The sequence below is a fragment of the Macadamia integrifolia genome, chromosome 5 (genome assembly GCF_013358625.1).
Source record: "Macadamia integrifolia cultivar HAES 741 chromosome 5, SCU_Mint_v3, whole genome shotgun sequence".
NCBI classification, from domain to species: domain Eukaryota; kingdom Viridiplantae; phylum Streptophyta; class Magnoliopsida; order Proteales; family Proteaceae; genus Macadamia; species Macadamia integrifolia.
The window spans coordinates 16,224,235-16,239,966 of record NC_056561.1 but is presented as its reverse complement, the minus strand read 5'-3'; the positions used below and the strand labels follow the sequence as shown (position 1 = coordinate 16,239,966).

The following is a 15,732-nucleotide window of genomic DNA, read 5'->3' as shown; positions in this document are numbered from 1 at the left end:
GTGGGGGGGTTTGGCAGAGGACTTGGGTTTGTAAAATTTGTAGCATAGAAATGCCTAAAGCCGAAAACTCTGCTTAAAAATACAAGATATGAGTGGGGTATTAACTAGTATATTGTGAAGAACTCTGTTGCAGCTGCAAGATTGGTTTTGCTTAATTATTTTGTAATTATCTTTTTTTGGGAAGTTGACAAGAGATTGTTTGAGTTTCTTAGCTGGGAAGAGTTTAGTAGTTTCTAGTTGTTTAGGAGTCTTAACTCTTTATATAGAGGCATGCAATCTACAATTAAGGAGACAGAATATTGAAAGAAATTTTTGAGTTTGGGTTTATCTCGCACTGCTGTGGAGCTTCGTGGCTGTTCCGTTGTTCTTCTCTGTTCCATCCCAGATTCCCAGGTTCGTCTTTCTCTTTATTACTTTTTCAGTTATCTTTTGTTCCTCCATTATTTTTGTTGTTCTTCTTCTTCCTTGCCTTTTCTTTCCTATACTTTTGATTTCTGCTCCTGTTCTTTTCCCGTTCCCTTTTCTTGCAATTGTCAGCACACCTGGACTGGGAAGAAGTCGTTAGAACTGCCTGGTTACAAGCCCAATCGACCTGATATTTGGGGCAATAACAGTCCTCCTAGTGCAATTAAAGCCCTCGAATCTCTCTCCGGAAATCCTCTCCTGTTATGAGAGATTCAGATTTAAAACACGTCTTATCCTGTTTTACTGCCAGACTGGGGTTAGTTGATTGCATTCACTAGGCGTATGAACCACTGCTCTCCCCTTTAATCTCAGCTCAATTGCATACCATTTTAGAAGGTTCTGTCATCTGCATTCAATTCAGTTTACTGCTGGAGAAGGTGTAGTAAGATTTAAGAAAACCAAATCTGTTTTTTTTTATATTTAAGGCCTCTTTTCCTTTGTTTTGCCAACTATGCCCTTGCCTTTTAAGGTTATTTCTGCATCATCCTTTGATCATACTAAGTACGAGGTTGGTCCGTTTCTTTCAGGATTAGTTAATTGCTTCTTTTGCTCTACCAAATAGGATCCTTAATTGTGCTGTGAAATTACAGTTATTTATATTTTTTAATCCTTTGAGCTATTTATTAGTCTTGTGGGCCCATAGCGACATACATCAGGGTCAGTGATGTGGATCCGGGTTCCAAGAATAGGAATCGGATTGTTTAGGGCCCACAATAAAGTAGTAAACTCAAAATATAAAGAGTAACGATCAATGATATTTTATACTTAAAATAGAGTCTCAACAATATGATAGAACTGTAAATAAAATCAAATTTCCAATGAAGGTGGCAAACTTGTAAATAGGTAGAAACTCATAATAGGATGGCATTTTTGTAATTAACTGGACTTAACCAAAGGAAAACCAACAGTGACTTGAGTGGAAAGCAAAACGTATGGACAAGGACAAACTAGGAATAGGGATTTAAAAAAAAGGACAAACCAAAGGACAAACTAGGAATAGGGATTTAAAAAAAAGGACAAATCCAATCTAAATAAAAAGACTCCCAATCTAATTTCTAGCCCTAAAAAAGAAAAGAAAAAGGAATCAAATCAAAGGCTATCTCAAGCCCAAACGCCCAACTGTAGCAGTCAGATCCCTAGGTTGTATCAAACTCCCTTTGGAATTCTTGTTTGAGACACGAAAAATATGACGTTCACTTTTCATTATTGACTGTGGAGGCAAATATGGATTGGGTTCAGATTTCAGACATGGCGTTTGGCTGAAATATAGATAGGATAGAAGGTGCTTGAAGAGAAATATGGCTTGGAATTTAGGGTGGGTATGAGTTTGATAGGAGTGAAATTGTCGGGAAGAATTTAAGGTATCTGAGGCTAGATTTTGTGCTTTATCAAGAAGGAAACCGATCTTGGGACGTGATCACTTTGGCAGCCAGAGTGGGATTTAGACATCTTTGGTTGGGAGGTGATTTGACAGTGGCATTAGAGAGTATCTTGAACCCAATTGTGCGAGCCCATGGAGAACAGCAATGCATGTAAAGCACATTCAGTTGCTGATCAATGAGCCAGTGAGGTGAGAACCTGTAAAGTTCAAGGATGATGGAATGAAAGAAATCTTGTTTCTATGCTCCAATTGGTTGGAGATGATGATGTGAAGTGGGAATTGCTTCTGTTGAAGACTTGTAGCCCCTTTTTCTTTTCACCTCCTCTCCTGAACACAGAATTTAAATGAATCCTACCATTCTAACCTGCTTCTGCATAACCTTGCCAACTAATCTCCAAAAACAAGCCAAATTACTCATCTTTTAAATACTTAAATAGTTGGCCTCATTTGTAAATATCATCCAACACTATCTTGGATTAAGATTCTATTTCTAACCTTAAACGAAGAGATCCTTAACAATAGGGATCCACAGGAATTCCTTTGGATTATTGTACATATAAACTGTAATAAAGAATATGGCCTTGTTGGATGTGGCCCTGGATTGCCATTTTATGGCTCATTATCCAGTCATGGGCCCATCAAATGCAGATCTTAATTTCATCCTCTCTTCTTGTGGATCTTGATCTTTACTAAGGTCTATATTCTATTCCGTAATTTATTAATACGTATTAAGCTCCCCACATGCATGTCCATTTAGTTATGGTTCTTTTTCTTAGCTTTCCTATTGCGAAGCAGGGGGTGAGGCTTCGTACAACTGCCCCTCCAAGACCCTGCAGTAGCGGGAACCTTGTCAAATAGATTGTTCTTTTTTTTTTTTTCCCCTCTTAGCTTTAGCTTTCCTATAGAGGGCTGAGTGGCATTTAAATCTTTATGCTTCTCCAGGTTGATATTGCTGCAGGAGGATGGCATTCCGCTGCATTGACAGATGAAGGAGAGGTATTTGTATTTATTTTTAACTAAATTGAGTTTTATATGCATTTTAATCCGTGTTATTACTACCAATTTAATGGATACATTTGTCAGTAGTGGTTAAATAGAATGTAGCTGTCTATCTTTTCCCCCTTTTTTTATTTTTTTGGGTGGAGCGATGGGGAAAGGAGAGGCGAAGTAGTAGTATTTGCACCATCAAACATGGCCTCACTGAACTTATAAAATTTGAATTAGATGTTCCACAATTTTTTCCTCGTCCATTTCCTCCATATGATGAAATTTAATGTCAAGAAATCATACACTTTTACTATTTTCTAGATTTAATTTCTCCTGCTTCCTAGTTAACATCCTTCACAATTACACTGAGATCCAAACAGAGGAAAGCCTTTACCATCCAAATGGGCTTAACTTTTATTATTTATTATTCTTAAGATGCTAGTGAGACTTGAAATTTCACTTGGAACTGTTAATTACAGAATAATTAAAAGAGAATAAACCACAGAATAGTTAAGAACTGAAGATTTGTTTGAACTGGATCACAAATAAAGAATCATGAGACTGGAAATCTTTGGATTTTTTTTCAAAACTCAGTAAATGTATGAAATAAAAAAATCGGGAAACCCAAAATTTGTTTTCTTGGGTGACATTATATAACTGTCCTAGTTTTATGAGTAATATGTCAAGTTGTATGCCAGAAGGTGGCATTATTTACATCAAATCAACACATTGACATTGTTAAAACTTGATTTAGGAATTCATTTATTTTATACTTCTGTTTAAAATTCAAATGCTTTCAACATTTATATCTGCACCAACACTCTCTTCATCTAAGATTTGGTTTGGGGTGGGGGTGCAATGGGAGTTACAGTATGTAGCTACTACAGGGAATTGTACAAAGGTCACAGAATATGTTGAAATGTGTACAATGTAGTAAGGTAAAAAGAAACTTGAAGACAACATAATTAAAAGCTGCATTTGGCTCCACACTATATTAGGTTTTTTTTTTTATTTTTTTTATTTGGGGGGGGGGGGGGTGGGACCAAGGTTCCAATGGTGTGGTGGACATCTTGTACACTTGAAGAATAAAGAATCATGTCAAAATTATCATTTAGTTGTTATGGTATACAAAAACAGATCAACCAATACAATAGGATTTATGGCTACATGAAGCATTGGGTAGTTCTAGAGCTCGTTCAAATCAAACAGTTCTAGGGGAGTTATTGAAACCGTTGAATTTAGAATATGATACAGTATCTTCTGGGTGGGGAACTACCCCTTTGAAGATTGTCGACCCCTGGCCTAGATGAGTTCGGCATTGCTCATGCATGTTGCAGGTGGTTTATGCCCACTTTAGGAAATTTTCATGTGCTCATTGATCGTCATTATTCAGTAATGGATCTTGGATCTGTTATTGGAAACAGCACTACTGTCTCTATTTCCCTTACCCATGTTCACATTGGTGCTTCTTCCGACTCGACCTCTGTCTTAACCTCTGGGTCTTGGTCTCCTCAATGACTATTTGTGATGTTTCTACCTATTATTTTGGCAAAAGTATGGAACACTTACAAATATTTGGAACTTTTCATTTATATTTTATGATGTGATAAAGAAATATATATATATATATATATGTGCACCGCAAAATTACTCTGCCATAACTGACGTAAGTGATGACCTGAAGAAATGGACATTAATGTTGGCTACCAGGTTCAAAACATTTGTTTACTGAATTTATTTATTGTCTTGATTGGGCATGAACTAACTGAAATCAGTGACCGTTTGTATTCTGAATATGCATATGCATGGCCATGGTTTGTCTATTCATACATAAATTTAAAATCGGAAAAATAACACTGCCCGGTTGCGTGCAGCCTGCCCTGACATAACCCCCTTGAAATGACCACCCTGCCCCTAACAAAATGAAAATCCCCCCGATCGATGCCCCTGAAAGTCCCCTCATTGGCCCTTGGGCCACGTGACTGGACAGCGTTCTTCTTCCAATTTAAATTAATTTTTTTTTTTTATATGATAATGATAGGGTGACTGTTCTTAAGCCACAAAAATGAGAGCATGGGCGTAAAAGATTAAGAGATGGGGAGAAGAGAATGTGATACCACTGGGTATCAAACTGTTATTATTTGGTTACCACTTTATTAGGAAATGCCTTAAGTGAACATTGTGTTTCATGATGATGCGCATGGAAATAGAGACACTTATAGACCATTTATGCAACTCAACTAAACTAAACCTAAATGAAATAGTATCCCTAACACTTGGGATTTTGGTTTCATGAATCTGTTTCTGCCATTCCAATATTTTTCACCACTATAAAGAGTTAGTGTTTAAAGGTAATCTGCATCATGTCCAATGCCTTGATCTTGTATTGCAGGTGTACAATTGGGGAAGGGGAGAGCATGGAAGACTTGGATTCGGAGATGACAGGAGCAGCAAACTGGTGCCACAGAAGGTTCAATTCCTTGTAGGATTGGACATTGTTCAGGTACATAAAATGAAACTGAGAAATTTATATGCATGAATCTTTTGTTGCTTCTGTTCTCAACTGCATTTGATTTATTTTTTGACCATGTATTCAGGTTTCCTGTGGTGGTACTCACTCTGTCGCTTTAACTCGTGATGGAAGAATGTTCTCTGTGAGTTACCTTAAAAACTTTCAAATAGTGATTTAGTTATGACAGTCGAATTCTCCACAAGAACCAAAGAAATGATGTTCGTTTTGAATGATCACACTCTGTTTTGTTAAGAAAGAGATCAGATAATGTAGTAACTGTGATGCCATTGTTGAACGGTAAAGGACTGGTTTTTGTTGACAGTTTGGACGAGGAGACCACGGACGCCTGGGACATGGGAGGAAAGTGACAACTGGCCACCCAATTGAAGTGCCACTAAACCTCCAACCTCCAAGGAATTTCAGCGGCACTGGCACTGGTGGCACACACCATGGACAATGGTGTGCTAAGCACGTTGCTTGTGGTGGACGCCATACACTAGCAATAGCCAAATGGGAGATTGATGAATCAGAATACTCCTTGTGAATTTAAGCAGATAAAAAATCCTACTCACAGAATGAAGATCTATGAACTTGTATTATGAATGCAACATTTGATTTTCTTTTGCCTCGGAAGAGAAGGGGGTGGGGGAGGACAATGTGATACATTTATAAAGACCATTTGAATAAATTTTGAATGAATTTGTTACATCGTGCACTTGTGAACTCTGCAATAGGTTGTGGTTGGCTCTCAAACAGAGATAGATTCACGTCTTTGGCTACCAAGCTGATTGTGGATCTCGGTCAGCACTTCCCTGGCACGTGCGCTTCTGTGCTGCAAACGTTGGTGTAAGACCTCAGACATCTGGTTGAAGAAATCAGTATCCCATCTGTTAATTAATAATGGGTCTTCAGCATAGCAGATGTACAAGGATGTAACAGCACTTTCCACGACCACCATTGCTACCCCTACCTGATAAATATATATAATTTGTATTTTTACATTATTAGATAGCATTCAATGAAGGAGTGCATTCAACTTCCATAGATTTTAACCATTGAGTAACATGGAGAGTGCTATAATATGATTTCACTGGAAAATAAATAAATAAATAATAATAATAATAATAATAATAATAATAATAATCTGTATTTGTATCTGAAGAAGTTATCTGCATCATAAGAGCTACTTTTTTAATTGTATCCAAGTTCCCTATACTGCCAGGGTTTATAGCTGCTAAGAACTTTTAAGCACTTCATCCTTGAGATTCAACTACTTGGAATGCCCTCCAAGGCTCCAACAACCCTAAATCAATATTTGGTTTTCTCAAACACAGTTGAGGCATCTAAAACAAGATTCTCCTTGAACAATCTACATTCCTCTAAATATTACAGAGGTATAGTGGGGAGTGGTTTTACTCCCTCTGTGCCAAAAAAACGTTTTTGTTTGAAAGAAGCCCCTCCCCCTCACATTTCAAGGATGTTGCTATTAATGCATTAATAATCTATTAGTTTACAGTGTTTCTATATTAACCCTATGAGATTGGCTCGTGTAATGGAGGGCAGCAACTATGATAAGTGAATACAACTAAATGTGGGGATGCTTAAATAGGTGCATCATGAGGAATTTAACAGACGTTCATATATTGGTTTTTAAAATGGACAGACATTTTTGCGACTGAAAAATCTCAAACAGGACTATCTTTGTGGGATAGGGGGAGTATAAAGTTTTTCATCAATAGATGATCAAAATGGTCTCAATCTGTCAAAAGGTTTTCAGGGACATCATAGTAAGGAATATCAGCACAAAAAGGTCAACGAAATTAAAAGTGGCACAATATGTAAATTCCATTCAAAATGATGAAAGTTTAGGACCTTACCAGGATCATCCCCATCAACATAGAAGTAGATCCAACCATAAGCACCCTATCGTGTATCTTAAGCCATGTCCAAATTCCTGCGCAAGTTCCCGTAATAAGCCCACCCAAGACAGTGCCCATCAGCAGAACCGCACCTGAACAATCATAGGCAACAAGTGCCTCGACACCGGTAGACTGGAATAATTCCCAAGCATCCCTTGCTGAACGATTAAAGCTTTTACCAGAAACTGCTATCTGGATGAACAGCAGTAAATATGAAAGATTTCAAAGCATGAAAACTAAAACCACAACCCTCCCAACAAGTAATGGGATTCACTAGAATACATCTGGGGGAAGTAAGTTGACATTCTTACCACAAGGCCAACCCCAACAGTTCTTGTAATAACATATAAGGTGAAAGTTAAGCCAATCAAGAAAATTGAAAACTGGTCAATTGCAAACCAACTGTATTATCAATGCAAAATATTTTTGCATGGATTAAGGCACATAAAAGGTGAAAAATTATCCATGTAAGAAACAAGATGATGAAAATTGTTGGCATGAAAGAAATATAGCACATCTCATCATGCAGGAAACTTGTAGTTGAGAACTAGAACGCATTAGACACTAAACAAAGAAGCATATCAAGAGAAGGTGGCCTATCTCCATGAACAGCAAAAATATGAAGGCTGGAAAAAGAAACAAAACGAGAAGAACACTCATCTTCATCAACAACATCATGTGAAGGTTGAATGGCAACTCAAATCCCTAAAGTATAGGCAACACATCAGAATGGCAAGGTTTATGAGGCTTTAAGACTAGATAATCCAAGAAAGCCTCCAATATTCTTGCTGACACCTCCTGGGTCATTTTCTTTGCTAATTCTGTATCTGCTTCCATCAGAATCCAAGCTGTGAATTAATTGATGTCAATATCACCCACTAATATCAGGGGACTCGGGTCTCGGGACCAACTTTGCTAGAAAGAGAGCAGATCCTCCCGTATCAACCAATGACAGCATGAAAAAAAGCATAGAAAATATTTTTCGACAAATATCAATGGCTAACTAAAGTAGTAGAGTACCAGAAAAGACTTCAAGAAGCTTTTTCCTGCATTTGACTGGATAATAGATGGACTCAATGCAGAGGATCTAGATTCCCTCTAGTGTGCAGTGCATTTCTATGTCAGGGAAGAAGGGAACAAGAACCCAAGTCTACCTCAGCCTCTATGGTGATAGTGCATGTTAACATTGATCCTGAACAATTTTTTCAAGAATATTAATCAAGATTGTACAACCGCTTATCCCAAAAGCTCCAGCTGTAAAGTAAGGACCACAAGAATGTATATCAACAAACACCAACACCCCCCGTATGTGCAGTTTCACACCCACACAAATCTGCACATGGCAACAAGGGGGAACAAAGCATAGAAGCACAACAACATAGCACAAACCCCTCGCACTTACCAGGGATCAAACACCCGACCTCCTACCTCTGATACCATGTTACAACCACTTATCCAAGAGCTCAAGCTGTTAAGCAAGGGGCACAACAATGTATATCAACACACACCATCCCCCCCCCCTGGGCACGTGCAGGCCTACATACACACACACATGGCTCTGCACGTGACACCAAGGGGGGCACAAAGCGTTGGGGCACAAAAAACATAACACAAACCCCTCGTACTTACCAGGGATCGAACACCCGACCTCCTGGCTCTGATACCATGTTACAATCGCTTATCCCAAAAGCCGGCGCTGTTAAGGGCCACAACAATGTAGATCAACAAACACCAACAAACATATTCAACTATCTCATGAAGTATAAAAAGAATATAGAAAGATCTCTCCAAATAGGCCAGGAAACAATTTGACACATTTAGGCTTCTTGGCTAATGTAATGCACATTATACCTCTCGTAAACAGAATTTTCTAAGCCACAGCTGATAGAATTTATCATTGAAGTAAAACATCTGACACTTATCTAGAAAGAGAAAAATGTTTGCCTCTATAAAGAGAGTGATCTGGATTAATGCTAGAAGTAAGAAAATCTACCTGGACATAAGCGTACTTGTTGAAAAAACGAACAAGTGTCTCCACAAGCTGAAACAAAAAATCAACACAGCAAAGCAAACACTCATTGTTGCCAATCTTGGAGCGGAAACCTCTTATCTGAAACATTTTTAAGATAATGTTTCAGAACAATAGCTGATGGTGTTTAAACAACAACAATCGCCATAAGTAACTTGAAAAACAAAGCAGCAGAAGATCATCAAGAAGAAGTATTCACAAAAAGCCAGGATCCATAATAAGCATAAACATTCTAGAAGCCTTTTATAGGTACCTCCCACCGCAACATCCGGATAGCAGCAGTGAAGAGTGATCCATAGCAGATGCTCCCAAAAGAAGTTGTAACAGCGTACCGTAGTGACTTCGTCAACGGCTTGGGTGGCATTGATGCAGCTTCTCGACCACCATGGATGAGGACAAGAAACACCATTCCAGATACTATAACATGAACTATATTACAAAGGACAGCACCTGTCCAGAATAAACTCACTGAAAGCACCTGCAGATACATATAACAACATTCAGAAGCACTATTGACTCTGCCATGCTGTAACGTACTTCATTTCATTTTCATCACATAATAGACTGAACCAAGAGAAAAAAATTGCCAGCTCACCGCAAGAAGCCACCAGCGTCCACCATCACCAAAACTTGAAGCAACAACACCAGATGCTCCAAAAGACCATATTACCATCCACAATAACATGACAACCATGAATGCATATGCTACCCGCATGACTTCAGGAAGGCTCCATATCAGCTTCACAGCTTTTCGCAACACCAGCATTGTAAAGGGAAGTCTAGAGAAGACAAAGACAACATGGAGAGAAACAGCCAATATGTCATCAATGAACATCTAATTCAGCAACTTTGAGAGATGAAAGATTTGGATCAACTTAGTGCCATTCCTAGTACCTAGATGGATTCATTGTGTTAGAAACAACATATATTTAGATTCATTGATAGGGATGCTGATCTGAGAGGATGACTAGAATATATAGGAACCATACCCATATGTATGTACTCGGTAAGCTAACTTGTCAGTCTTGAGAGATTTCTCTCTCAAAGAAATCACTAAAGTCCATCTAGCATGTTAGAAAAGTTTATCATAATAGTCTATTCTGTCAAACTGTAAAAGGATGTACAAGAAAAAGATAGAGTTAACATTAAACTAGTTTTACCACAACAGGAGAGAAATAGATCACTGACTTCTCATGCTTTAGTAAAAGAAGAGGGTTCACCCTTGGCTAGCTCCTGAGATTTTGTAGAGTTAACATTAAACTAGTTTTACCATAACAGGAGAGAAATAGATCACTGACTTCTCATGCTTTAGTAAAAGAAGAGGGTTCACCCTTGGCTAGCTCCTGAGATTTTGTGCAAGCCCCCATGCTCTAGGTCAGTGAATTGTTGGAAGAGTGGGGACGGTAGTAAAAGTATAGGTAAACTATGATGGATTCAAATGTGGAAAAAAAATGAAAAAGAAAGTGCGGATTTTTGCGGATTTTCTTTTAACTTTTTGGTTGATCTCAATGGTATCATAAGCTACCTACGGACTGTAGCTTTGTGACTGTTTCAGCCTGGGGTACAAGAGAGGGAAGAAGAGGCACATTCGTGCATAGGTGAAGGCAAGGAAACTCGATCCTAGGTCCCGGCAACAACATGCCAAGGACCCTAGGTGGTAGAACCCACTTTTCTAGGTGGTCACTTGAACACTAGAGATAACAGACTTAGTCCTTGGATGATGCTATATAATCCTTGAAAAACGCATGCGAGCCCTCCTTATATGGATATCCCTATTATAGGATTGATGTTTTACACAATACATGGAACAATAAATGTAATTAAATTGGGAAGTTACATGATCTGCAATCATCAATTTAATTTATAATCCTTACTTCAACTGCATAGAGGTGCTGGTATCCATGGTTCAAATGGATTTGGATTAAAACAGTTGTTCCATGTCTAGAAACCACTGGTTGCTAACAAGAAGTGTGTGTAGCCCTTTGAAATACAAAATTTTCAACAATGCTCAGCTGATGGACAATATGAAACTGAGATGAAATTTCTTCTGAATCAAACCATTATTGAAGAGTAAGACATCCAACTGAACCTTAAATTATACATAAAGATCAAGACTATGAAATCATACCTGTCTATAACTGAAATTACATACAAGAACTGCAGAGACGAACCGATAGCAAATGCAATACCCCAAAAAAACTGTTTACCCCAGAAGCACAACACACTTATAATAGCCAAGTAAGCAGTTAAAATGTGTACTGAAACCTTCATCATCTGATTTGCTCGAGAACCAAGTAAAAGCAACCAAGCCCATCCAAGAATTGTACCAACACCCCCTGCAACTGCGTACGAAGGCCAGTAGTCCTCGGTCAAACCTTTACGTTTCTCAACTATTACGGTTGTGTATCTGTCAATGTTAAGCCTGTCAGCCTTCCTAAATCTATTGAACCCAACAACGGCAAGAAAGACTCCGAACGCAACCAAATGCACGGTGAATACCCCCAACCAGAAAACATCTCTCCAATGCCTGGACGGTTCAGGGACCCTTCCAGGGGATGGCGTTTGAGTTCCATCATCGCTCCTTGAACTGTGCCTACCATTCTGGAATTAAATTCGAACCCATTAATATTTAACATTCTATCAAACAAATTTTAATCAAAATCTCTTCTTTTGTGCTGAAATCACATCCAATTATCACTATTAGTCACTCTAATGGTGAACATTAAAGAGAAGTTGCCTACCAGTTCTCCGGTGGCGACAGAAGCGAAGTCAACGTCGTCTGAAGATGGGCTCTGAGAATCAGTACTCATAGTGTATTTGATGGAGCAAACCGCCCTACTATAGGGAAGAGAAGCATCTTTGGATCGATTCCGTTAATGGGTCTTCGTATTTGAAGAGAAGAATGAGAAAAAAAGAGAACGATAGAGAAACGCAAGAGGTGACGACTTGAGGAGTTGAGGGATTGAGGGTCAATGGAGGGGCATTTCTAAATTCTAATTCAATACTTTGAACGAAAGCGAACTGAGAATCATTCAACGGCTAACACCAAAAGACGAAGAAGAAGAGGAAAGACCCCAAAAAAAAAAAAAAAACTGTTCTGTTTGGTTGTTGGGGCAGAGAGAGAGAGAGAGAGAGTGCAAGGGGGAATTACTGTGTTCAGACCCTTTATTACTAAGCTTAAATAAATTGGGTTCATGCAAGAGCGACGCTTGTAACCTGTGAAGCGAGACAACACTGCAACGATTATAAAGAGAGGATTAGAAATTTAGAATGGTCTCTCGTGAGCGTGGGCTTGGCATTGATTGCTCGTGGGCGTGAGGTTGCGGCTGAGCCGGCAGTAGTGGATCCCCACTCAACACTTTTGTCAAATCCAAACTATTCATAATACAGTGTGTTGCACTTCCATTACAGGTTTTAGATCCTCACTACAAAGTAGAATCTTCCACCATGTGTATAGATAGGCTTTATATAGGCGTGTTAAAGTCAGATCATCATCGTTTTCAAAAAAAATAATAAACAAATGGATAAGAGAGCGCTAACCGGTCGTATGGTTACTGTATCAGCATGCGGATGAATAAGAGAGTAAATAAAGGCATCAACCACACGGTGGTGGAACGGTCATTTCACGTTGCCTATGTCTAGGTTTATAGGGTGCAATGGGTGAGCATATTTTCCCCCTGAATAAGGAAGAATGCTTTCTATCGTGCAGTACAGTACAAGGGGTTGCTCCAGCATAGGATCCAATCAGAGGACATCTAAAAGCATCAATAGGGTGGGGATTTCTACCTTGTGGTCGTTTCGCCTACCTCTATATCTAGACGCAACCTTTACTTTCTCAGACAAAAAAATCCGCCCGTAAGTTAAGGACTTAGTTTCCTACACCGATGGTCAAAGAAAGAATCCATTCAACAATTTTTTAAGGCGGCGCAATGTCAAAATCAATTTTAGTAAAGACAAGGTCAAAATCATTACATCAGTAATAACAAATTTCGTCTTATCCCAACTTTGTGGGTCAATTACTTGGAACAAAATAAGAAAAATTGAAGTAAATGGATTTTGACATGTAATTTTATTCTATTTTCTATACTAACATGTATACAATATGTCTGCAAATGGATACATTTTAAATACTATTGTAAATAAAATATAGTGATTGGTAAGCTAATATATATAGGATTTTATAATTCAAAATATAGTATGGTGTATTGTGTTCAAAATAGGAAAATCTTCCCGCTATTATTGGTCTTTGTTGTAAGGAGGAATCGCAACACCTACATGAAGAACAATTGTTGTTGTTGGTGATCAAAGATAGATATAAAGGATAGTGAAGCAGAGGGAGAGAGGTGGAATGCTGAGACTCACAGGGAAGGGAATCGCAGAGGAAAAAGAATAAGAAAAACAACACATAGATTTGCATAAGATGGTTATAGATAGCATCAGAGGACACCTAAAAGCATTCTTCCTTATTTTAGCATTCTTTTCCCCTAAAACAAGGAAGAATTTTTTTCTATCTAGAAGTGGATCCAATGGGAGCACACCTAAAAAGCATCAACAGGTTGGGATGCGGGGTAGTCATTTAATTTGCCTCTAGGTCTAGACGTAACCCTTACACTCCCGGACAAAAAACATTCACCAATAAATTAAGAATTTAGTTTCCAACACTTTCCTTACACCGATGGTCAAAGAAAGAATTCATTCAGTCATTTTGTAAGGTGCCATATAGTAAGGTCAAAACCATTACAACAATAATAAGAAATTCACGAGCCTTATCCCAATTTACTGGGGTCAATTACATAGATCAGTACAAAAGAAAGTAGGAAAAATTGAAGTTAAAGTCATTATTATATGCTCCTCGCTGTAAGGAGAAAAATTGCAGCATCTCTATGAAGATCAATTGTTTTGCTATGCTTCATCTCTCACTCTCTTGTTAATAATGTATTCCTATTCTCTCTCTATATATGTCACACTCACAGCTAGAATGTCTATCTCTACAACAGATAAGTGTTCAATCACGACATTATTGGGAAAGAAAAGGAAAGGGATTTAAAATTGGGTTTTATAAAAATCACAATATTTTTGTTGATAGTGCAAATAAATATCAAATATAATTTAGTAGCATAATTTATAAATCATAATATATTATGTTTTAATTAAAAAACAATTGACACAATTTGAGATAATGATGCATGAAGAAATGAAGATAGTAATACATGATGCTTCAATTTAAGCATTACTGATTTGGGCATACTAACACATTTTGGTGTTGGTTTGCATAACACCTAAATTCATTTTATATATATTTTTTTATCATTTTGAAAATATGGTAGAAAGTTTGCAATTGAACAAGAAGGGTGGGAAGGGATGGATGAGGACCTATATTATGTAGGCATTAGTCAGTGAGGAAACAAGTGTTTTTGATTTCACTTTGACTAATGTTGAAGTAGTTATAGAAGCTAATACAATAGAATCCTTAAAGTGATAAAAACAATGGTGGTAATGAGATTTTTGCAATTGTAAGCATCACATCAACAAGAATTGAAAATATCGAGGTTGAAAATAATCAGGGGGCGTCGAGAGGGGCACATAATTAGATGACGAAACAAAAAGGAGATAAATGAAGTGAAAGACGAAGTTGGAGTACATATGTAACTAATAATGAGAGGGGTGACTATATTGATCTTGTTGAATTTAGGCGATCCATCAATGTTAACAGTCAAGGTTCAACATCAAATCTCCCTTAAGTTCCTCTAGGTTGGTATAGAGTTGGCCAATGAGGATGATGCATTTAAATTCTACAATGAGCATGGACTCGTTACCGAAAAGAAACATTTAGACTCTGGTGAGTCTGGTCACATCAAGCATAGACTACTATTGAAGTCAATGGTTGATGACCTACAAATGCAGATCCATTGCAGCATAGACATCTTTTTCATTTGATCTATTCTCACTGTAAATCACCATGCTTAGACTACACTATTTGATTGTGTATTTTCTACAAAAGTTAAGCACAAATTTTGTTTGCAATACAATTTTCTTCACATATTGTGGCATGCATAAAAATTCTTTGCCGTGAGTGGTGAGTGGTAGTGAAGATCCACTAGAGGATTTGAGCCCCTTGCATTAGCTTGACCTACTTTTCAATACACATCCTTAATTTAAGGCAAAAATTTAAGAGATGTGTCTATACAAGAACATGACAAAGGTTAAATGGATTCTTTGTGGGTGTAGAAAAACTCCATCCTATTTTTTCATCTAAACTTTTCACATGTAAAATTTTACATTGAAAAAGATGGAGCCTTTTATGAAGCCATTCCTATGTTTTGGGACAAATCACAAAACTTTCTCCAAAAAAGAATGTAATAAACATGACCTTAATGTACATTACTCATGTAGTCATGTGCGTGATATATGGCATTCCCTTCGCCTAGGCTAAAAGGGT

General features: G+C 37.8%; 2 protein-coding genes across 4 annotated transcripts in view; one reads left to right on the top strand and one right to left on the bottom strand.

Annotated features, from left to right (window-relative positions):
• The window catches only part of LOC122079393 (probable E3 ubiquitin-protein ligase HERC4), a 15,095-nt gene extending 9,044 nt beyond the window's left edge, over positions 1 to 6,051 (top strand). For both annotated transcript variants that reach the window (XM_042645816.1, XM_042645815.1), the window contains exons 8-11: positions 2,789 to 2,842; positions 5,226 to 5,336; positions 5,431 to 5,487; positions 5,668 to 6,051. In XM_042645816.1, coding sequence (XP_042501750.1) covers positions 2,789 to 2,842; positions 5,226 to 5,336; positions 5,431 to 5,487; positions 5,668 to 5,889 — 444 coding nt within the window. In that variant the 3' untranslated portion in view covers positions 5,890 to 6,051. The remainder of the gene's footprint in view (positions 1 to 2,788; positions 2,843 to 5,225; positions 5,337 to 5,430; positions 5,488 to 5,667) is intronic.
• LOC122079392 (CTL-like protein DDB_G0274487) lies at positions 5,899 to 12,527 on the bottom strand. 2 transcript variants are annotated; one of them, XM_042645813.1, is made up of 7 exons: positions 12,035 to 12,527; positions 11,422 to 11,894; positions 9,889 to 10,072; positions 9,547 to 9,771; positions 9,258 to 9,374; positions 7,223 to 7,456; positions 5,899 to 6,315 (listed from the first exon to the last, which is right to left on the bottom strand). In XM_042645813.1, exons 1-7 carry the CDS (start codon positions 12,101 to 12,103, stop codon positions 6,094 to 6,096), a joined length of 1,524 nt encoding a protein of 507 aa, XP_042501747.1. In that variant the 5' UTR covers positions 12,104 to 12,527; the 3' UTR covers positions 5,899 to 6,093. The 2 variants fall into 2 exon arrangements, with proteins under 2 accessions (XP_042501747.1, XP_042501748.1); XM_042645814.1 differs by lacking the exon at positions 12,035 to 12,527 and having other exon boundaries at positions 11,422 to 11,700; positions 11,793 to 11,894.
• Positions 12,528 to 15,732: the final 3,205 nt, after the last annotated feature.

Coding starts and splice junctions, on each gene's coding strand:
- LOC122079392 (XM_042645813.1), bottom strand. CDS start 12,103: ATGAGTACTGATTCTCAGAGCCCATCTTCAGACGACGTTGACTTCGCT. Junction 9,375..9,546: donor TCCGGATGTTGCGGTGGGAG/GTACCTATAAAA, acceptor AAAATGTTTCAG/ATAAGAGGTTTCCGCTCCAA. Junction 6,316..7,222: donor TGTTGATGGGGATGATCCTG/GTAAGGTCCTAA, acceptor TATATTTATCAG/GTAGGGGTAGCAATGGTGGT.